Genomic DNA, 22,685 nt, shown 5'->3' with positions numbered 1-22,685 from the left:
TCAACAACATCAATTGAACAACAAGGTAAATTAAAAGTTATTGGTAAATATTTTATGAATAATGATATGTCAGTTTATTTAGATGGTATTAAATTAAATCAATCGGTTATAACTATAGTTAATAGTACAATACTTTACATTTCACCAATACCAAGACCTGGTATATTAACAGTATCAATTGATGGTAGTAACGATAACTCTTCAATACCGATTAGAATAAATGTATCAATTAAAGAAATTAGTTCACCAACTACTAAAGGTGGTTTAATTACAATTAAAGGTAATGGGTTATATTTATCAAGTGAAAATGGTAAACCATTGAAATCAAAGTTTTCAATTGAAAATTTTAATAATAATAATCAATTAAATTGTCATGATCCAATTGAGGATTCATCATATCCTGGTGAAATTATTTATTGTAAAGTCTCACCAGGTATTGGTAAAAAGTTATGGTTTAAACTTGAAATTGGTGATTCCAAACCTGCCATTTTCACAAATTTCACTTATCAAGCCCCAACCATTTCAAAAATTTATCAATCTTTTGATAATGCAATTGTTAATGGTAATAATTTGGGTGAATTAAATTCAAAAGTTTTCATTTATATTAACAATGAAATCAATGGTAAAATCATTGTTACACCACTACCAGTATTAACAAATTCAAGTGAATTAATTCAATTTCAAATACCGGATTCTATAAAAACTTCAATGATTTTCATTGAAGTTGGTGGTCAAAAATCAAACCAACTTCAATTACCAATTATACCATTCATAACTTCAATACCTTCAAAATTATCAGTTAATGGTGGTGTTGTTACAATAATTGGTAAATATTTAAATTTATTAAATTATAATTTTGTAAATGAAAATGAAATTATCAACAACAACAACAATGGCAATCATTTAAATATTAAAATTGGGTCACAAATTTGTAAAGATATTCAACAATTAGATTTAAAACATTTTACATCAATAACTTGTAAAATGCCACCTGGATCAGGTGGTGATTATTCAGTTTCAATTTTAATTAATGATATTTTGGTTCAAGGTAACCCAAAGGGTTTAACCTTCTCTTATATGTCACCAACAATTATAAATTCAACATCAGTTTCACCAACAACTGGTGGTTTAATTACAATTTTCGGATCACAATTGGCAAAACCAATAAATATTACAATTGCAAATCTTCAACAATGTATCTATGTTAATATCACTGATTCAAACTCATTAACTTGTTATTTACCACCATTATCTGAATCATTAAATAAATCTTCAATAGAAAGATCTGATCATCAAATTCAAATTAATGTTAATGGTCAGTCTGGTGATGCTGATGTATTTAAATATTCAATTCCCGATAAATATCAATTTAGAAGTGATAATAATAATAGTGGTGGTGGTGGTACTTCCGATCAAAACAATAATTCTCATGTTGAAAAATGGTTAATACCTGCAATTTTAATACCTTGTCTTTTCTTTTTAATTGCTATACTTGTTTTAGTTATAATTTATATTAAAAAATATAAAAAAAGAAAACAAATTCAAAAAAGATTAAATGAACCAATACCACCTGAATCAATACAAGATTAAATTACAAATAAAATAATAATAAAATTTTAAAACTAAATTATACATATATATATATTTTTTTTTTTTTATTATTTATTTAATTTTTTTTTTTTTTTTTTCCGATTATATTTTAATATAATTTTTTAATATAAATTGTAACAGTACCTTTTGGCTTTTCATCAGTTGGTTTTTCTCTAAATTCAATATTGAATGACATTAAACTAGTTACAATACCTGAAATATCAACGATTGCTCTACCTACGAAATCATCTTTAAGTGTATCTTTATCCCAAAGTTCAACTACTAATTCTTTTGTTGTTTTTTTAATAATAAATTCATCTTCACAGTAATTCCAATTTGGTGTAAGTGTTTTTTCACAAACTGGTGATTCTGATTTCCATTTTTTACTAAAAACACCTTTTTTTTTTTTTAAAAAAAAAAAAATTAATATTTTTTTGATAATAATTTAATAATTTTAATATATATAAATATATATATTTACCTTCAGATTTAACTGTACCAATTCTAATAAATGGATCAGCCAAACCATTTGAATCCTGGGCTTCAAAAACTTTACCATCACCATAAACAATAGTTATAACTGTTTCTGTTGAATCTGCAGCTCTACCAGAACTTTTTTTCTCTTTTTTACCAGCACCTGATCCTAATACTTTGTGAAGTGCTGAGCTGCCATAATTAAGTGTCATTTTAATTTATTTATTAATATTAATTTTTTAAAAAAAATAAAAAAATATTGAAATAAAGTTGATTTGTTTCGAAAAAAGAAAAAAAAAAAATTTGAGAAAATAAAAGAAAAAAAATAAAAGTAATCAAATCGGTTGGCTAGATATTTTCAAATCAAAGAAAATTTTTTAATAAAATCTAAAATTAATTTGTTCAATGTTCAAAATTAAAAAATTTGTGTGGTTCTGAAAATGTTATTCAAATAATTTTACTTTCACTTTTTACACAAAAAATAAAAAAATAAAAAAATAATAAATTAAGAAAACCAATCAAGGATATTAGTCAAAAAAATAAAAGAAAAAGTTTTTATCTTTAAATTTCTATTATTATTTTCTTTACTATTGTTTTTCCAATCCCTAAAACAAACATTAGAAAATTTTAAAAAAAAAAAAAAAATATATATATATATATTGAATCAAATAAATTTTTTGTTCTTTTTTTTTTTTTTTATTTATTTTTTTTTTATTTATTTTTTTTTATTTATTTTTTAATTTTTTTTAATTTATTTTTGTTTCTTTTACAAGATACCCCATTGTCTTTCAAAAACTGTAGTAATTTTAAAACAAGCACCAGCAGCGGATAAAGGATAATTTGAGAAAGCGATTTCTTCGTGTTTATACTCGATTTTCATAGCACCAGTTGACATGGCACCAATTACAATACAAACTTGTTGTAAACCATTTAATTGATCAGATTTCTTTTCTGGTTTCTTTTGTACTGTTGTTGCAGTCGAAGTAGTTGTAGTTGTAGTATTTGAAGTTTTTTGTTTCTTTTTATCATTATCAGATTTTTCATCTTGTTTTCTTTTATTTTTATTTTTATTATTTGTTTCTGTTGCTTTTTCTTCTTCTTCTGCTGCTTCTTCATCTTCCATACCCTCATAATAACTTTCACCAGCACTTCTAACTTGTGCTCCACCTAATGAATTTAATGATTGAATACTATTTACATTGTTGTTGTTATTGGTTGATGAACCTAATGCTACACCTGTTGGTGTAGTTGAAACTGGAATCACTGGTAATGGATCATATCCGAAAATTTCTGGAACAAATTCAAATAAATCTACACATTTTGGTGCAGAGAATGAAGTTGCGTATATTTTAGTTCCTGGTGCTAAATGATCTGTAATTGGATTCTTAATAACTTTAAATAATTTATCTGGTCCATTTGTTGCTCTAATGCTTAATTTCTTTAATAATTGAACTAAAATAAAATAAAATAAATGGTAATATTTTTTTTTTTTTTTTTTTTTTTTTTTTCTTCTTCTTAATTTCTTAATTTATTATTTTATTATTTACCCATTAAACCAGCAAATCTATTAAAAGTTCTTGGAATTCTAGTTTGTGGATGTACTTCAATTAAAACATTTTTAGTAGTTTTTATGAAAACTTGAAGAAGACCAGCTTTATTGAGTGGACTATCAAAAAGTGCTAATAAACATTGATGTAAAATATCTGGTCTAGCTTCTGATGCTTCTTTACCATGTTTTTTTAAAATGTCAGCATGATCATCACAATTTAATAATTGAAAGCTTTCTTTGACTTTAACTGTATCTAATGTTGCATGTTCCAAAACAATAATTAATTTCTTTGTATCTTTTAATGTTGTGCTTGCTTTATTAAAATTCATTATTTATTAATTATTCTTTTATTTTATTTTTTCCTTGATAATAAAAATGGATTAATGAAATATGGTGGTAAAAACTAAATCAAATTATTTGAAAAAAAAAAAAAAAAAAAATCGTTTTTTCAAAAAAACGAAAAGAAAATAAAAAAAAAATAAAAAAAAAAATAATAAAAATAAAAAAAAAAAAAAAAGGTTATTTTTAATTTAATTTTTATTTTTTATTTTTTTGTGAATATATATAAGAAAAAAAAAAAAAAATAAAAATAAAAATAAAAATAAAAATAATCAAACAAAATCTTCTTCTTGTTATATCACTTAGAAATTTTCCATCATTAAATTTAATTTTAATTATTATTTTTTTTTATTTTTTTTGTAGTAGTGGCTAAACAGAAAATTCGATCGCAATAAAAAAAAAAAATAGATTAATTTGAAAATAGTTTTTTTATTTCTTTTATTTTTATTTTATTTTTTTTCAGAAGAATAAAATAAACTGATAGGAACAAAAATAGTAATTATTTGATGACTCATTTATTAAAACACTGTCACCTTTTTTATTTTTTATTTTTTTTTTATTTTTAAAATTTTTATTTTTTTTTTTATTTTTAAATTTTTTTTTTTTTTTTTTTTTAATTTCATTTTTTAATATCTTTTTTTTTTATTTTTTTTATATTTATATATTAAAAAAAAAAAAAAAATAAAAAAAAATGGTAAAAGATGAAAAAGAATTAAATATTGCAATTTTACATCCAGATTTAGGTATTGGTGGAGCAGAGAGATTAATCGTTGATTTAGCATTAGGATTAAAGAGTGTTGGAAATAATAGAATCACAATGTACACATCAAGACACGACCCAAAGAGATGCTTTAAAGAGACATCTAATGGTGAATTGGACGTACACGTCACAGGTGGCTATTTCCCAAGACATATTTTCAATAGATTTATGGTAATTTGCGCAATCATTAGAAACCTTTTAGCAGCATTATACATCATCTTTTTCTCTGGTCAAAAGTATGACGTGATTGTATTGGACCAAATCTCAGCCTCAATTCCATTATTTAAACTATTTACAAATTCTAAAGTACTATTCTACTGTCATTTCCCTGACAAACTATTAACATCGAGAACATCATTAATCAAAAGACTCTATCGTATACCAATCGACCTCTTCGAAGAGTTTACCACTGGTTGTGCCGATCAAGTATTGGTCAATAGTAACTTCACTTCATCAATTTATAAACAATCTTTTAAACATCTCAAAAATTCACCATCAGTATTATACCCAATCATCAATACAAACGAATTTGATAAAACAAAACAATCTCATAATTTTTCAAATCAACCAATTGAAAATAATTTAATTAATCCAATTAAATTAGAGTAAATTAATTAATTTATTAAATATATACATATATTCAATAATAATAATAATAATTTATTAATATTTTTTTTTTTTTTTTTTAATAATAGTGATAAAAAATTCTTTTTGTCAATTAATAGATATGAAAGAAAAAAAGATTTAAAATTAGCATTGGATGCATTTAGTGTATTTATTAGTAATAGTGAAAGTGGTGGTAGTGGTAAAGGTAAAGATGAAATTTATTTAGTATTTGCAGGTGGATATGATACAGGATTAAAAGAGAATGTTGAACATTTACAAGAATTAAAAGATAAAGCCAAAGAATATGGATTAGAGAATCGTGTAATTTTCTTGATAACAATTAATGAAGAACAAAAACAATGGTTATTATTAAACTGTTGTTGTTTAATTTATACACCATCATTTGAACATTTTGGTATTACACCATTGGAAGGAATGTATGCTGGTAAACCTGTGATTGCTGTTAATAATGGTGGTCCATTAGAAACAGTTGTCGATGGTAAAACTGGTTACCTTTGTAATCCAACCGTTAAAGATTTTGCAAATGCTTTCAATAAAATTATCAATGATCCTATCAATTCCAAAAAAATGGGTATCAATGGTAAACAACGTGTAAATGATAAATTTTCTTTTAAACCATTTGCTCAAAATTTAAATACAATTGTTAAAAAACTATAAATAAAAAGTAATAAAAATTAAAGAGTTTTTTTTAAAAATAATTTTTATTTATAAATATTAAAAATTGTTTAAATAAGTAATTTTGAAAGTATTATGAAAAAAAAATGAACGAATGAATAAATCCTTTAAAAATTTAAATAAAAAGAATATTGAGCAAAAAAGAGTTAAGGGTTATTTTTTTTTTTTTTTTGGAAAAAAAGTTATTTGCTTTTACACAAATAAAGATTTAAAATTGTTGAATATGTATTATTGGGTTTTTTTTTTTTTTTTTAAATGATGATATGTTGATAAGTTCTATTTCTTAGAAAAAACTAGTATCAAGATCACCAAAATATGGGTGAAGAAGTGCTTCTTTAGCTGAAATTCTCTTTGATGGTTCATATTGAAGCATTTTCTAATAAAAATAAAAAAAAAAATTATAAATTAGTAATTTGATTTCGTTTTGTTTTGTTTTTTTTTTTTTTTTTTTTTTTTTTTTTTTTTTTTTTTTTAAATTTTACATACAGCAATTAAATCTAATGCAAGTGGTTCACATCTTGGGAAAATTTTATTATATGGTTGACCTGGCCAATTTGGGAAAGTTGAAACATATTCTGGAAGTTTAGTGACACCTGGCCAAATTGAATCATCTGGAGTACCTAAAACTCTAAAGATTCTAAAGATTTGATCAATTTCACAATCACCACTAAACAATGGTTTTTTGTTTAACATTTCACCAAAGATACAACCAACAGACCACATATCGACTGGTACAGAGTAACTTTTTGAACCCAATAAGACCTCTGGTGCACGATACCAAAGGGTTACAATCTCGTGAGTGTAAACACGTACTGGAATACTAACTGCACGAGCTAAACCAAAATCAGCCAATTTCAATGCACCTTGACGATCGATTAAAAGATTTTGTGGTTTCAAATCTCTATGTAAAATTCTATGACCATGACTGTATGCTAAACCCTTCAATAATTGATAAAGGTAACTCTTTATCAATTGTGGACATAATGCTGGTACGGAATCCATATATTTCTTTAAATCTTGATCTAAATATTCAAATACCAAATAAAGTCTATTTTGACAATGAAGTACATCAAATAAACTAATAAAATTTTTTATTTATTAAAAAAAAAAAAAAATAAAAAAATTAATATAATTATTATTAATTTATTAATTAATAAATAACTATTTACCTAACAACATTTGGATGTGGTACTTCTTTTAATAAAGAGATTTCACGTAAAGCAGTACTTGGAACACCATCATCTTCTAATCTAATCTTTTTAAGTGCAACCATTCTACCAGTTGCTTTTTCTTTTGCTTTATATACTTTACCATAGGTACCTTCACCTAATTTCTCTAATTTTTGATATCTTGATAAACCTCCATCTGATTCCATTTTCTAAATTTTATATTGTTTTTTTTTCTTGATGATTGAAAAAAAAGTCAAATGATTAATTTTTTATTTTATTTTTTTAATATTTTTAATTTTACAGATTGTATTTATTTTTTTGTTTTTTTTTTTTTTTATTGTTATTTGTTTGTTGTTTTTTTTTTTTTTATAAAAATATAAATTATATTTTTTTTTTTTTATTTTTATTTTTTTTTTTGAAGAATTATTATATACAAAAGAAAGATAGAGATAGAACAAGAACAATAGTGTGTAGATGTTTGTGTTTGGAATGAGTTTGAAAAAAAAAAAAAAAAAAAAAAATTTTAAAAAATTAAAAAATTTATTTTTGAAAAAAAAAAAAAAAAAAAAAAAATTAATTAATTCAAAAATGGAGGGAAAATTTATTTTTGAAAAAAAAACAAAATATTGACCGCCACTTTGGGTTATTAAAAAAAACATTGTGATATTTTTTTTTTTTTTTTTTCATCTTTTTTTAATCTAAATTTGGTAATCATTTAATTTAAATTTTAAATATTATCGATTGTTTAAATTATTTGAAATATGACCCAATCAAATAATAATAAAATAAAAATAATAAAAATAATAAAAATAATAAAAAAAAAAAAAAAAAAAAAAAAATAATAACAAATAATTAAACGTTTATTGACCAAATATTATACCCCTAAATCAAGATAAAAATAGAACAGTATTTTAATAAATTTTAAAAACTTTTTTTTTTTTTTTTTTTTTGAAAAATTGTGTGGGTTGATTTTAATAATTAATAAAAACATAAAAAAAAAAAAATAAAAAAAAAAAAAGGAATGGTTTGTTCTTCTTTGATAATAATAAAATTTATAAAAAAAAAGGTTAAAAAATTTAGTATAGACTTAAAAAAAATAAAATTAAAAAAGAAAAAAAAAAATAAAATATTACTTAAAAAAATTTAAATAAAATGATATCATTTTTCGGTTTAAAATGTTTTAAAATTTCACATTCTTATTATTTTTATTTTTTTATTGTTTTTTATAATTAAATTTTTAAAAAACCTTAAACTATGTTTTTTTAAACACAAATTCTTATTTTTTTTTTTTTTTTTTTTTTTTTTTCAAGGAACTTAATTTTTTTATTATTTTTTAAGTTCATGCCAAATTTTTATCTATATATTTTTTTTTTTATTTTTTATTTTTTTATTCCAGAAAACATTTCAAAATAGAGAATAAAAAATAAAAAATGATAAATAATAATAATTATACAAATACCAATATTAATAATATTAATAATTATAATAATAATAATAATAATAATAATAATAATAATAATAATAATAATAATAATAATAATAATGAATTTTTTGATAAATTAAATTATTTAAAATATTATTGTAAAACATGTAAAGAATCAATAAGTCTTAAAAGTATTATAAATAAAAAACATTTTGGTCATAAATTTGAAATTATAAAAAGTAATAATATTGATACAATTATTAATGAATTAAAAGAGAAATTAATAATTGATGATAAAACATTTGGAAATTATATTGAAGATTCAAATAAAAAATTAATCGAAACTGAAGAGAATTTAAATGAAAATCTTTATAAATTAAATAACCAATTTAAACAATATCATGAACAATTAAATTCAATGGAATTGGAAATCGTTGAAAAATTATTTAAAAATCAACAATATAATATTGACTTAAATAATACTTTAAATCAACAAATTAATTTACAAAAGGAAAATTTAAAAATTCAAGATAACAATAATAATAATAATAATTTTGAAATCCTAAAAAAATACCAATTATTAAATTTATTATTAAATTCAAAAGAAAATTATAATTTTGAAGAATCAAATATTAATTATATAAATAATTTAAATTTAAATTCAATTTGTTCAATTCAACCAAAAAATAATAATAATAATATTAATAATAATAATAACTTTAAAAATTTTAATTTAAATGAACAATTATTAAATTATAATTCAAATTTAAATACAAATTCACCATCAAAGTGGTATATTGAACTAAATGATAAAGATAGTTATTCAAAAATAAATAATACAACTGAAAAAGATTTATATTATATTATAATTGGTTCGACTGATGGTTTTGATTTTTCAAATAATACAGAACCATTATTATCATCATTATTAACAATTCCAAAAAATTATATACTTGATACATCGTTACTAAAAAAGTTTGATTGTCATTCACTAAATTTTCCATCCAAAGAAATTAATATTATTATTTATTATAAAGAGAATGAAAAAGTAATAAGAATTTTAAATAGAACTTTAGAAAAGTCAAATACCTTAAATATTTTACAAAGACATTTAAATTTTAATACATGTTCAGATTTCAAGATTTATAATTCAATTGAAGAAATTGAAAATGAATTTAATGAAATATATGAAAATCCAATTAAAATTAAATCTTTTAAAAAATAAAATGTAAAATTAAATAAATAAATAAAATCTCTTTTAACTGTATTCTTATAAATTAAATTTGTAAAAAAAAAAAAAAAAAAAAATGTATAGATAATTATTTTTATTATTTTTTTTTTTTTTTTTTTTTTTTTTTTTTTTAAATACTTGTGTATTTTCGTGTGCTCTATTTACCTATACCCATATTAAAAAAATGAAAAATAAAATGAAAAAAAAAATGAAAAATATATTTTTTTTTTTTTTCATGCGCTGAATTTGTTCATGAACATTATCAAAATTATTTTATTATTTTATTTTTTTATTCTTTTAATTTTTTTATTTTTTTATATTTATTTTTTTCACTTTTTTTTTTAAAAAAATATGAATGGCAATGTGTTGGGTGCCAATGAAAATGAAAAAAAAAATTACGGATCAAGATTTTTTTTTTTTTTATGAAAACCCATCAAAACATTAAAATCCCACCAGGCATTTTTGATCATTTTCTTTGGAATGATACTATTAATAGTCTAAAAAAAAAAAAAATAGAAAAAAAAAATTTGGAAAAGTAAAAAGAAAATCTTAAAAATTGAAAAGTTAAAATAATTTTCTTTTTATTTTATTTTTTTTTTTTTTCGAAATGCACGAAAAAAACAAAAAAAATAAAAAAATCTTTTCCCCGCTACTGCATAAAAAAAAAAATAAATATAAAAACTGCAAAAATTTTTTTTTTTTTTTTCATTTTTTATTTTTCATTTTTCAACATTCTTACAAATAAATAATTTTAAATATATATAAAATAAACAATGAAAGTTTTATCATTCCTCTGTGTTTTATTAGTTAGCGTTGCTACTGCCAAACAACAATTTTCAGAATTACAATATAGAAATGCTTTCACCGATTGGATGATTACCCACCAAAAGAGTTACACCTCAGAAGAGTTTGGTGCCCGTTACAATATCTTCAAAGCCAATATGGATTACGTTCAACAATGGAATTCAAAAGGTAGTGAAACCGTTTTAGGTTTAAATAACTTTGCCGATATTACCAATGAAGAATATAGAAACACTTATTTAGGTACTAAATTCGATGCTTCATCTTTAATTGGTACTCAAGAAGAGAAAGTTTTCACAACTTCATCAGCTGCTTCAAAAGATTGGAGAAGTGAAGGTGCTGTTACCCCAGTCAAAAATCAAGGTCAATGTGGTGGTTGTTGGTCATTCTCAACTACTGGTTCAACTGAAGGTGCTCACTTCCAATCTAAAGGTGAATTAGTTTCATTATCTGAACAAAATTTAATTGATTGTTCAACTGAAAATTCCGGTTGTGATGGTGGTTTAATGACTTAGTAAGTATATTATTATTATTATTATTATTATTATTATTATTATTATTATTATTATTATTATTATTATTATTATTATTGTTTTTTTTTTACACTTTTAAAAATATTTTAAATTCTAATTTTTTTCTTTTTTTTTTTTTTTTTTAAAATTTAAAGTGCATTCGAATATATTATCAATAATAATGGTATTGATACTGAATCATCTTACCCATACAAAGCTGAAAATGGTAAATGCGAGTACAAATCTGAAAACTCTGGTGCTACCCTTTCTTCATACAAAACTGTTACTGCTGGTTCAGAATCTTCATTAGAATCTGCTGTCAATGTTAACCCAGTTTCAGTTGCAATTGATGCCAGTCACCAAAGTTTCCAACTCTATACTTCTGGTATTTACTATGAACCAGAATGTTCAAGTGAAAACTTGGATCATGGTGTTTTAGCTGTTGGTTATGGTTCAGGTTCAGGTTCATCATCTGGTCAATCATCTGGTCAATCATCTGGTAATTTAAGTGCCAGCAGTTCAAATGAATATTGGATCGTTAAAAACTCATGGGGTACATCATGGGGTATCGAAGGTTACATTTTAATGAGCAGAAATAGAGATAATAAGTAAGTACTACAAGTTAAAAATATATATATATACATATATTAATATACAGAATAGAGTTACTAACAAATCATTTATTTTTAAAATTTTAACTTATAGCTGTGGTATTGCCAGTTCTGCAAGTTTCCCAGTAGTATAAATCAAATTAACAATTTAGATCATATATATTTTATAATTTTTATAAAAAAAGAATAATAAAAAAAAAAAAAAAAAACTTTGTAAATTATTTCAAACCAAAAAAAAAAAGCTTTTAATATAATAATAATAGTAGTAAATTTTAGTGATGAAAATTAATAGATTTATTCAAGTTCATTCTAGAACTATTTAATTTTAGAAAATTTAAAGATAAATAAAAAAAAAAAAAAAAACAAAAACCTAATTAAATTTAATTTTTAAATATTTATTTATTGTTTTTTTATTATTCTAAAATATTTTCAATCAAGAAATTCAAACCATTGAATTATAATAAATCTTGTGTTGTATTAGATATTTGATTCTATTATTATTTTTTTTTATTTGGAAAGATTCAAATAAAACCTTTTTTTTACAGGCCTCTTCTTGAATGTTACCAGGGTAGGAAAATTGAAACAATTTGGGATTGGGTACCCCATTAACTTAAAATTAATATATAAAAAAAAAAATTATGGTCAAAAAAAAAAAAAAAAAAAAAGTTATTGTTATAAAATAATAATTTATTTAAATATTTAATTTTTTTACTATCAAGGTGTTGCTTTTGCAACTATTTTTTAAATTTACTATTAAATAAAGATTTAATTATTATATTTTTCAATTTTCTTTAATTTGATTAAGAACTGAATATTTTTTCTTTTTTTTAAAATTGTATAGATTATTGAAACAATAATAATTGCAAAAAAACAAATTGATCCAATTATTATACCAGCCAATTGTGAAGAACTGAGCCCATGATTATTTGAATTATGATTACAAATTGAATTGTCATTGTTTTTAGCAGTGGTTCCAATATCAAGTAATAATTGGAAATCTGGATCAATAACGACAGAATTTTCATAATTTGGTAAAGTTATACCAATAAAAGTTTGTTGTTTATTTGAAGTTGAAATTGGGTTCATTAATGAATCTAATTGTTCATTAATTATAGAGCTTGTCCTATTATCAACAATTGCATATTTAATAAATCTACCATAGAGAGAATGATCATTAACTTGAATTTTTAAATAATTGGAATAATCGTCTGTTGAATTTCCAAATTCTTTATTTGAACAAACATCTTCCTCTGAAGATGAGATAAAAGATGCAGACATTACCAACTGAAGATTATTAATTTTAGATGAAAAATCATATGAACCAATTTCAATTGTATATTTAATTGATGATTTCATCATTTTAAATTCTTGATCACCAAATGTAATATTCTTTTCTTTTTCAAAATATTCAATATAAGCATTTATTTCAGTTTTGTTCATTGTTTTTAGATTTAAAATTTCATTTTTAAATTGGAATCTTGTTGATGAAGTATAGTTTGAATTATTGATTTTAGTCCAATCTGTTAAATTATAAGTTTGTATAACCTGTCCAACAAAATTAAGTTCTCTTAATGATATAATTGAAATTAAACTTGAATATATTTCATTATTTGTATTATTTGTTGTCATTGTTGTTGATGTATCATTCTTAATGATTGGTGGGTTTATATCATCAATAATTTTTGAGGAACAATCCGAACCAATCCATGGTGAATAACAAATACAACCTCCATTATTACAATATCCTTGTTTATTACCACTACAATTCGATAAACAAGTTTTTGGTGAATTAGTTGGTGAATTAGTTGGTAAATCAGTTGGTGAATTAGTTGGTAAATCAGTTGGTGAATTAGTTGGTTCTACATAAATACAATTATCACTAAATGAAGCACCAATAGGTAGAATTGAATAGATTGAAGAGGAAATTCCATCAACTGAAACTTGAAAATTAATTGAATAATTTGTTGGTTTAATCGTTTTGAATTTAATTAAACTACCAGTTTTATAAATGAAATCTTTAATTATTTCAGTATTATTACAATAAATAATTGCTAATTGAACAATTGATGAATTATCACCAAACCAATGACCAATTAAAAAATTATCACCACCTTGATTTGTAATTATTGATCCATTGGTTTCAATAATTGGAATTCTACTTGTTTCAATTTCAATTACTGGATTAAAATTCATTTTCAATAATTCTTTACTACTATAACCATTAAAATTGAAAAATATATCTTGAATACCATAGATTGAAACAATAATTGGATCAGGATACCCAAACATAAATGGAATGTTGACAGGTGTAATATATGTACAATTTTTTCTATCATTTACACATGAAAAAAGTTCAGCTTTCAATGAAAATTGATCAAAAAGGCTTGTAGTAAAATAAATTGTTGGCGAATCTTTTAAAAATATTCTATTGTCTAAATCATAAACTGAAAATGTTACAATTAAATCTCTATCCATTGATCCAATATCAATTGTTGTTTTTGATAGTTTAAATTCTGAAAGTTTTGGTGGGATATTATCATCATCTTGTTGACACTTAACTATACAATTAATTGAGTTGAAATTATAAAATTGTTGAATCCATGGATTAAGAATATTTTGGTGAGAGGCTTCAAAGGTACTATTTGCATAGTGCCCACTTGTATCACGAGTTGCAATTTCAGAGATTCTAAAGGTTTGATTTTTACAAAAACCCTCTTCAATTATCTTTTCAATTGAAAAAATTACCTTTTTATTATTACTTAATGGAGGGTAAAAAGTAAATTTTTCACCAATTAGATCATATTCACTTACAATGGTTACATTAATTGATTCAATACCATTAATCGGATCACTGAATGTAAGCATAATACTAATTACAGATGTTTGAGTTGGGTTTACAATAACAAAAGAAGGAACAGTAAAATCAATTAAAATTGGTGGCATTTCATCAGCATAATCTGAAATTACTGAAAGTACTGGATTGTTCATATTAATTGAAGTGTTTACTAATAAGGTTGATAAAGTATTTGGATCTAAATCATAATAACCAAAACCAAATCTATACTCTAAATTACCTGTAAATAATCTTGGTGGCATATAAAAGTCTAATTTAAAAAGTTGAAGTGTTTCATCCCATTCAAGGTAATCATAATTACGATACCATTCAAAATCTCTTGCAATCTCTGATGTTGTTATTAATTTAAAACCTGGTCTATAATTTATATTTGAATTTGAATAATTCATATAGATTGTATTCAAAAAACCATCGGTTGAAAGGTCTATTAATGACGAAGCAAATTTAAAAGTTGTAATGTCTTTAATTAGTGGAAGTTCAGTTGGAAATTGATGTTCTAATGGTACAAAAGTTATAGACGATAATAATAATTGATTAAATGTTGTTATTGAAGCAATTGGACGACGATTTGAAAAATCAATTAATTTTTCATAGGTACCATTATATTGATTGCCTGATATTAAATCACTTGTTGTAATTCTAACATTTGAAGGAGATGTAGTTGCATATGAAAATCCAATATATTTATCAACGATTGTTACTCTAAATACTGCTTTCATTCCTTCGATATGTGTAAATGAAAATGATTCTATAATTGGTTTTGATGTATTTGAATTATAAACTGGATAGTCGGTATAAGTATATCCATTCGATGGAAAAATAACTTGATAATTTGATAATGGTACATATTGTGTTACTAAATTATTAAAAATATATGTGTAGTTGAATGAATTTCCATTTGTACAACCAAATGGGAATTTAATTTTTTCTATAAAAATAAATGGTTCAACATAAAACTTTGTAACTGGACTACTTTGAACAGGAAAATAATATTCTCCAATATAATATGTTTTTTCTTTTGTTTGGAATGGTCTTGAAGATAAAGAATAAGTGGAAATATTTGAAGTTGGTGGAATTTTTAATGATGAAAGAGTTCTATTATTTGTATAATAGATTCTAATAGAATTTGATAAATCATAACAATTAACACTCCAATAAGTTTCAATATTTTCATAATCGTTGAAATTATTTATAAAACCCATATATTGACCATTTTTAGGATTTCCGTAAATTGGATACATGTTCATTGCATCAGTATAGTTTGGATTGACATTTGATGAATTAAATCCAACGAATACATATTCATCTACAGTATTTGTTACATTGAATGTAAAAATAATATTATCATGCATTGACCAATAAAGAGTGTTTGGAAAATGAATAAAAGAAGAAACAATTGGTGCTATTTTTAATTGAATCAAAAAAAAAAAAAATATTAATATATATATATATTTTTTCTTTTTTTAAAATGTTTTAAATTTACCTCTAGAAACAGGGAGTGAGAATACTTTTGATTCGACTATATTCCCAATTGAATTGAAATGATACCATTCAACAGTTTTAATATTATTAATTCCAGTTGTATAAGTATAGGGAAATTCCAATATCTTTGTTTCAAACTCTCTCTGATAGAATGTAGATGTATTTTTAATTAAATTTCCAGTTATTAAAAAATTTGAAGGGTTACCAATACCATTTAATTTTTCAAAATACATCGTAAGTTTTGGGGGATCTTTTAATAATCTTGATTTAATATTTATCCACTTATTAAAATAATATTTTGGTTGAAGATTATTTGGTAATTCTTTTGTTTTTTTTAATTATAATTAATTATTATTAGTTTTTTAAATAATTTTTTTTATTTTTTTATTTTTTTTTTATTTTTTTTTTTAACTTACCAGAACATGATTCGTCTAATAAAATAAATAAATTAAATGTTTTATTTGATTTAGTTTGAATTGAAATATACATATCCATTGAACCAACCCTTATTGATATATTAGAAACTCTTATTGAAACTTGATTATTTACAATTGAATCTCCTCCATAATAGCTAACTTGATTAGAGCTTGATAGTGAAGAAAATTCAAATGCTTCAAATACAAATAGATATTCATACGTGCAATTACTTGAATTAATTGAATAAGTTTTTGAAATTAATTGTTTTGATTCTAATAATAATGTGTCTAATGCTGTAATTAATTTATTTTTGTTAATATATTTTGAATAATAAAAAAAAAAAAAAAAAAAAAAATAAATAATAATAAATTACAATTAACTGATAAAAAAAGAGAAAATATTAAGATAATTAATAAAACATTATTTTTCATTTTGATCTTCTTTTAGTTAAAAAAAAAAAAAAAAAAAAAATTTAACATTTTTAAAAAAAAAAAAAAAAAAAAAAAAAAGATATTTACTCTGTTTTTGTAAATATCTGATTTTTTTTTTTATTTTCCAAAAAAAAAATATCTTAATTTTTTTTTTTTTTTCATTTCCATAATACCATTTATTTTTAAGATATTGTAAAACCCAACCAAATTTGCAATATTTCGAAATTACACCATATCAGGGGGTCAACAAAGTGTTTTAATTTTTAAAAATACTGTGACGGGAAAAACATTTATTTTTTTTTTTTTAATGTTATTTTTGAATTTCTTTTTCTTTTTTTTATTATTAAAAAGCATTAATTTTCTTTAATTTAGTACCATGAACAAAAACTTTTACACTTGTACTTTTCTTGTAGATTATTGCACCTAAAACAAACAATAAAAAACAACCTAAAATTGGTACAGTAATTACTACTGGCAAAAACCATTTTCGAGAATTATCTTCACAACTAGATTTAAAATCATTTGAAATTAAAATTGAAAAGTCTAAATGTAAAAAAAAAAAAAAAAAAAAAGTTAATATCAAGTAAAAAAAAAAAAAAAAAAAAAAAAAAAAACTCTTATAAACATACCTGGATCAATTATACATTCGGATACACAATGAGGTAAATTTAAAGTTGTTATAATTGAATTTGAATCATTTCTAGTAGTTGAAGTTAAGAATGTTGATCTACCATCTGACATAACTTTATTTATAAATCTACCTTCTAAAATTTTATTATTCCTTGAGATTCTAATATAATTAAATGTTGATAAATTATTCGTATTACTTGTATCGATTTCAATAGATTTAGAATTACAATCAGTTCTTTTATTATTATTATCAGTCAATGAAATTAATTCCAATTTCAATGAATTTAAATTACTTTGATATGTATAATTTAAAATTGAAATTGTAAATTTAATTGAACCACTTGGAACTATAAAACTTGAACCTGCAAAAATAAATTCTTTACCATTTTTATCTTTAATCTCTTCAATTATCGAAGTAATTATAAAACTTTTATCATTTGATTCTGATTCTGATTCTGATGAATTATTACTATTTAAAATTTGTTTTAATATATATTTATTTGGTTCAAATTCATTATCAGTTTTATTAAATGACCAATTTTTTAATAATGAATATGATTTAATAACATTATTATTAATATCAACCTCTATTAATGATTTAATTGAAATTTGAAAATTGGTTTCAGAATTTGTGAAATTAGTTGAACTTGAACCTGTATCAATTGTTGTATTTGTACCTCCACCATTACCATTATCTAGATTAATTAAAGCACTACAATCATATAAACCAAAACCAATCTTACAATTACAAATACCTGTTGTACTATTACAAATACCATTATTTGAGCATTTATTTGGACATTGTAAAGATGTGCTGATTTCAATATATTTATAAATATCAAGAGCAGTGAATGTATAACCATTTTGTGTCAATGTTACATTTTTAATACCAATACCTGCTGATGCATTACATTTAATTAGACTTGAAGTATTTAATAAAATTGGACAATCTAAACCACCAATTGAAATTGAAATATTATCATGTGAATCACTAAAAAGACCTATGAAACTTGCTTCACCACCAGAGGTTGTTGATGGTAAAACCGATGAAATGTAATGAAATTGTTTTGAACAATCAACACCAAACCATTTAGAATCTGAACATTTACAACTACCATCCGATTGACAAACACCTTGCCCTTTATCTTGATTACAATTATTTGGACAATTGTTTAATGGAATTGGTACAACTTTAAATTCATTTGAAAGTTGATTTCCAACTTTTAATCTAATATAAACTGAATCACCATTGTTTGCTTTAATTTTTTTAAATTTAATTTCACTACCAAATTGATAAATAAATGAAGATGATGTAATATTTTCATTTGGTAAATCAAGATATCTTATCATAATGGTTATTGCATTTTCATCAATTCCAAACCAATGACCATTCAATATAAGATCACCACCATTTCGAGTAATTGATGATGTTGATTCAATAATTGGTTTAGTTTCTAACACACTATTACTTGTATGAATTAATGTATTTTTATGATAATTATAACTATTAAAATTGAAAAAAACATCTTCAATTCTATAGATTGAACATAAAATTGGTTCTGGATAGCCAAATAAAAATGGAAATTGTAGATCGACTCGATAATTACAAGTAGTAACTGATGAACAATTGGTTTTATTTGCAACTACACTAATAGTTTCTAGCATTCTAGTTTGAAAATAAACTATTGGATTATTATTTGAAAAACCTGTATCATCTGAAACACTGAATGTTACAGTTAACTCTCTATTTGCTGTAGAAATATCAATAGAATTTGTTGATAATAAAACTGAATTAATAATTGGTACATTATCTTCAATATTTAATTCATTGGAAATGGTAAAATCAAAATTTGAAATATCATCATATGTTAATCTCCATGGATTAAGAATATTTTGAAAGCTTGGTTCAAAGGTACTATTGGCATAATGTCCACTTGTATCACGTGTTGCAATCTCTGAAATTCTATAAGTTTGACTCTTTGAATATGGATAAATTGTTTTGTTTATTCTTACTGTAACCAATTTATTATTATCATCAAGTGATGGGAAAAATGTAAAGGTTTCACCAACTAAATCAAACTCACTAGAAATTGTAACATTAATTGATTCAATACCATTGATATCATCACTAAATGTAATATCCCATAATAAATCAAAAGATTGAGCACTAGATTTTATTTTTGTTACAATTGGTGGCATTTCATCTGCAAAATCACAAGTAACTGAAAGTATTGCGTTATTATCATTTATTGAATTATCTACTAACAAATTTGATAAAGAATTTGGATCTAAATCTACATAAGCAAAATTAAATCTATACTCTAAAATACCTGTAAATAATCTTGGTGGCATATAAAAGTCTAATTTAAAAAGTTGAAGTGTTTCATCCCATTCAAGGTAATCATAATTACGATACCATTGAAAATCTCTTGCAATCTCTGATGTTGTTATTAATTTAAAACCTGGTCTATAATTTATATTTGCATTTGAGTAATTCATATAGATTGTATTGATGAAACTGTCAGTTGAAAGGTCTACCGTTTGTTTCTTAAATTTAAATAATGTTATATCTGAAATTGATGGAATATTACTTGGATATTGATGATTATTCATAGTGAAAGTAATTGATTCTGCGTTATATAAATTATAAGCTGTAATTGAAGTTATTGGTGGATAAATTGAAAAATCAATTAATTTTTCATAGGTACCATTAAATTTATTACCATCAACCAAATCACTTCCAATGATTTTAATTCCTGATGGTTGAGTTTCCATATAAAATAAACCAAAAACTTTATCAGACGCTGTTATTCTTAAAATTGTTTTTAAACCATCACCAACCTTTGGAATGAATGATACCAATGATATAATTGGTGTTGATATTTCGCCAGTATATACTGAACTCACCATTTTAATGGTTATTCCACTGGGAGGTATAAAAGAATAAGATCGCAAATCAGAATATATTGGAAGAACCATTCCAATGGCATAGGAATAGTTTTTTGAATTTCCTTTTAAAAAGCCAAACGGATAGGTTACTCTATCATATTGAATGAAAGGACCAAAAGCTAAACTTGTTACTTGACTTTGATTATCATTGTCAAAATATGCAATGGTTAATGAATATGGATCATAATGAGCATAGGATATTTGAATGGATTTAACATTTGAAATCGCTGGTGGAACCAAACTAGTAATATTTCTACTTGCTCTATATTTCTGTACACTTTCATATGAAGAGTAACCCATTACAAAATATTCTGAATAAACATTTTTATTATCATCATTAAAATTAAAATAGGCTATATGTTTTGAATTATTTGGGCTTCCATAGAGTGGATAGATATTCATTGCATCTCTTGTTCCAGTACTATCCTCTATAAATCCCAAAAGTGGCACAAAAGCTATTGTTGAATTTATAACCAAATAACAAACTTTAAAATTTTTACAATCTATCGCTTGAGGATAACTAGATACACTTATCATTGATTTGCCAAAGTCTAATAATTTTTTAAAATATTTTTTTTTATAATTATTAATAAATAATAAAAATTGGAAAAAAAAAAAAAAAAAAAAAATATATATACATACTTTCAGAAACTGGGCTTTTAAACATAATTGAGTCAGAAATAATTGAATTATTAAAGTATAACCATTTTATATCATCTGTTTTGCCTAAAAACGATAAATAATAATAATTAAATAAAAATGTGTTTTTATCCATTTGTATAAATCCATTCGAAGTTATCAATAAACTATTTATTTGTGGGTTATTATTATTTGTTGGATATATGAACCCATTTAAATTTGATAAATAAACAGCCAATGTAGGTATTTGATTTAATAATCTTGATTTTGTCATTATCCATTTATTTGCGCTTGGATTTTTATTAATTGGTGAAACTAATGATGGTAATTCTAATTATTATTATTATTATTATTATTATTATTATTATTATTATTTTTATTATTATTTTTATTAAATTATAAAAGTTAATAATATTTCTTATTTATTATATTAATAAATAAAAATTAAATTACCTGAACATGGTGATTCTAATTGTATAGTAATTTCATTTGAAATTACTTCTGAATCTATAATTATCACTTTAAATTGTTGTGAACCAATCGGTAAGCTAATATCTGAAAATAAAATTGAATAATCCCCATTTAAATTTTTTCCAATTGTTTGATAACTAGGAGTGTGGAAAGTATTATAATTGCATATTATACTGGTAATATTGGATATCGATCCACTTGGAATCTCTAATAAATAACTATATGTACAATTTTTAATTAAATGTGGATATTCATTTTTTATTATTTTTGATGAGATTAAGGGGGTAATTGTATTTGTACCTTTGAATAATTTTAAAAAAAAAAAAAAAAAAAAAAAAAAAAAAAATTGTAAGTTTTTCCACAAATCAAAAAGAAATAATGGATAGAATAGAATTTATTTATTTATTTATTATTTTTTCTAAACTAAAACATACTGTATACTTTATTTATAATTATAAATGAAATAAAAAAATATGAAAAAATTAAATGAAAGCTTTTCATGATCACGTACTTTGCTTCAAATAGAAAAATTAAAATAAATTTTTTTTTTTTTTTCAGAAACATCCAAACGTGGCAACCAATTTTTTTTTTTTTTTTTTTTTTTTTTTTTTTTTTTTTTTTCTAAAAAACCTAAAAAAACGAAATTTTATTCGCTACCGACCTTTTAAATTTAAAAGAAATAACGATTTCTTTTTTTTTTTTCTTTTTTTTATCTTTTATTAGGGTGACCAATTTTCCTCTTAAATTTAAAAGAAATAACGAAGAAATAATTATTGATTTATAAAATGCATTATAAAAATTTAGTTTTTTTTTACAAATAAAATAAAAAAAAATAAAAAAATAAAATAAAAAAATAAAAAAATAAAATAAAAAAATAAAAAAATAAAATAAATTAAAAATTCAAAAAAAATACCAATGCATTATAAAAATTTAGTTCTAACAATCAAGGAATTGATAAATTTATTATCGTTTAATTGTTTGGAGACGCTCAAAAAAAAAAAAAAAACTAAATTTTTACAATGCATTTTTATTTTTTTATTTTATATTTTTA

At 22.2% G+C, this 22,685-nt stretch overlaps 8 protein-coding genes across 8 annotated transcripts in view; 4 read left to right on the top strand and 4 right to left on the bottom strand.

Annotated features, from left to right (window-relative positions):
- Positions 1-1,590, top strand: part of tgrN1 (immunoglobulin E-set domain-containing protein) — a gene marked incomplete at both ends in the record, with an annotated part of 2,941 nt that extends 1,351 nt beyond the window's left edge. Inside the window, one exon of the mRNA XM_639891.1 lies at positions 1-1,590. This exon is cut by the window's left edge and continues 1,184 nt beyond it. Coding sequence (XP_644983.1) covers positions 1-1,590 — 1,590 coding nt within the window.
- A 109-nt stretch (positions 1,591-1,699) lies between these two features.
- On the bottom strand, positions 1,700-2,276 carry DDB_G0272734 (hypothetical protein; the record flags this gene model as incomplete). Its single annotated transcript, XM_639890.1, has 2 exons — positions 1,700-1,986; positions 2,072-2,276. 2 exons carry the CDS (start codon positions 2,274-2,276, stop codon positions 1,700-1,702), a joined length of 492 nt encoding a protein of 163 aa, XP_644982.1.
- Positions 2,277-2,830: 554 nt separating this feature from the next.
- Positions 2,831-3,942, bottom strand: emg1 (hypothetical protein; the record flags this gene model as incomplete). The annotated part of the gene is made up of 2 exons (XM_639889.1): positions 2,831-3,516; positions 3,612-3,942. 2 exons carry the CDS (start codon positions 3,940-3,942, stop codon positions 2,831-2,833), a joined length of 1,017 nt encoding a protein of 338 aa, XP_644981.1.
- Positions 3,943-4,643: 701 nt separating this feature from the next.
- Positions 4,644-5,996, top strand: alg2 (hypothetical protein; the record flags this gene model as incomplete). Its single annotated transcript, XM_639888.1, has 2 exons — positions 4,644-5,317; positions 5,408-5,996. The coding sequence occupies 2 exons, from the start codon at positions 4,644-4,646 to the stop codon at positions 5,994-5,996; spliced, it is 1,263 nt and encodes a 420-aa protein (XP_644980.1).
- A 301-nt stretch (positions 5,997-6,297) lies between these two features.
- On the bottom strand, positions 6,298-7,389 carry cdk1 (p34-cdc2 protein; the record flags this gene model as incomplete). Its single annotated transcript, XM_639887.1, has 3 exons — positions 6,298-6,390; positions 6,501-7,092; positions 7,184-7,389. The coding sequence occupies 3 exons, from the start codon at positions 7,387-7,389 to the stop codon at positions 6,298-6,300; spliced, it is 891 nt and encodes a 296-aa protein (XP_644979.1).
- A 1,224-nt stretch (positions 7,390-8,613) lies between these two features.
- DDB_G0272728 (hypothetical protein) lies at positions 8,614-9,831 on the top strand (the record flags this gene model as incomplete). The annotated part of the gene is made up of 1 exon (XM_639886.1): positions 8,614-9,831. One exon carries the CDS (start codon positions 8,614-8,616, stop codon positions 9,829-9,831), a length of 1,218 nt encoding a protein of 405 aa, XP_644978.1.
- A 779-nt stretch (positions 9,832-10,610) lies between these two features.
- cprE (cysteine proteinase 5 precursor) lies at positions 10,611-11,895 on the top strand (the record flags this gene model as incomplete). Its single annotated transcript, XM_639885.1, has 3 exons — positions 10,611-11,152; positions 11,306-11,758; positions 11,856-11,895. 3 exons carry the CDS (start codon positions 10,611-10,613, stop codon positions 11,893-11,895), a joined length of 1,035 nt encoding a protein of 344 aa, XP_644977.1.
- A 631-nt stretch (positions 11,896-12,526) lies between these two features.
- On the bottom strand, positions 12,527-22,659 carry DDB_G0273015 (hypothetical protein; the record flags this gene model as incomplete). Its single annotated transcript, XM_639884.1, has 8 exons — positions 12,527-16,017; positions 16,099-16,419; positions 16,514-16,807; positions 17,390-17,488; positions 17,575-21,075; positions 21,167-21,493; positions 21,617-21,934; positions 22,653-22,659. 8 exons carry the CDS (start codon positions 22,657-22,659, stop codon positions 12,527-12,529), a joined length of 8,358 nt encoding a protein of 2,785 aa, XP_644976.1.
- Positions 22,660-22,685: the final 26 nt, after the last annotated feature.

The sequence above is a fragment of the Dictyostelium discoideum genome, assembly GCF_000004695.1.
Source record: "Dictyostelium discoideum AX4 chromosome 2 chromosome, whole genome shotgun sequence".
Classification (NCBI taxonomy): domain Eukaryota; phylum Evosea; class Eumycetozoa; order Dictyosteliales; family Dictyosteliaceae; genus Dictyostelium; species Dictyostelium discoideum.
This window is presented reverse-complemented; position numbering and strand designations above follow the sequence as displayed.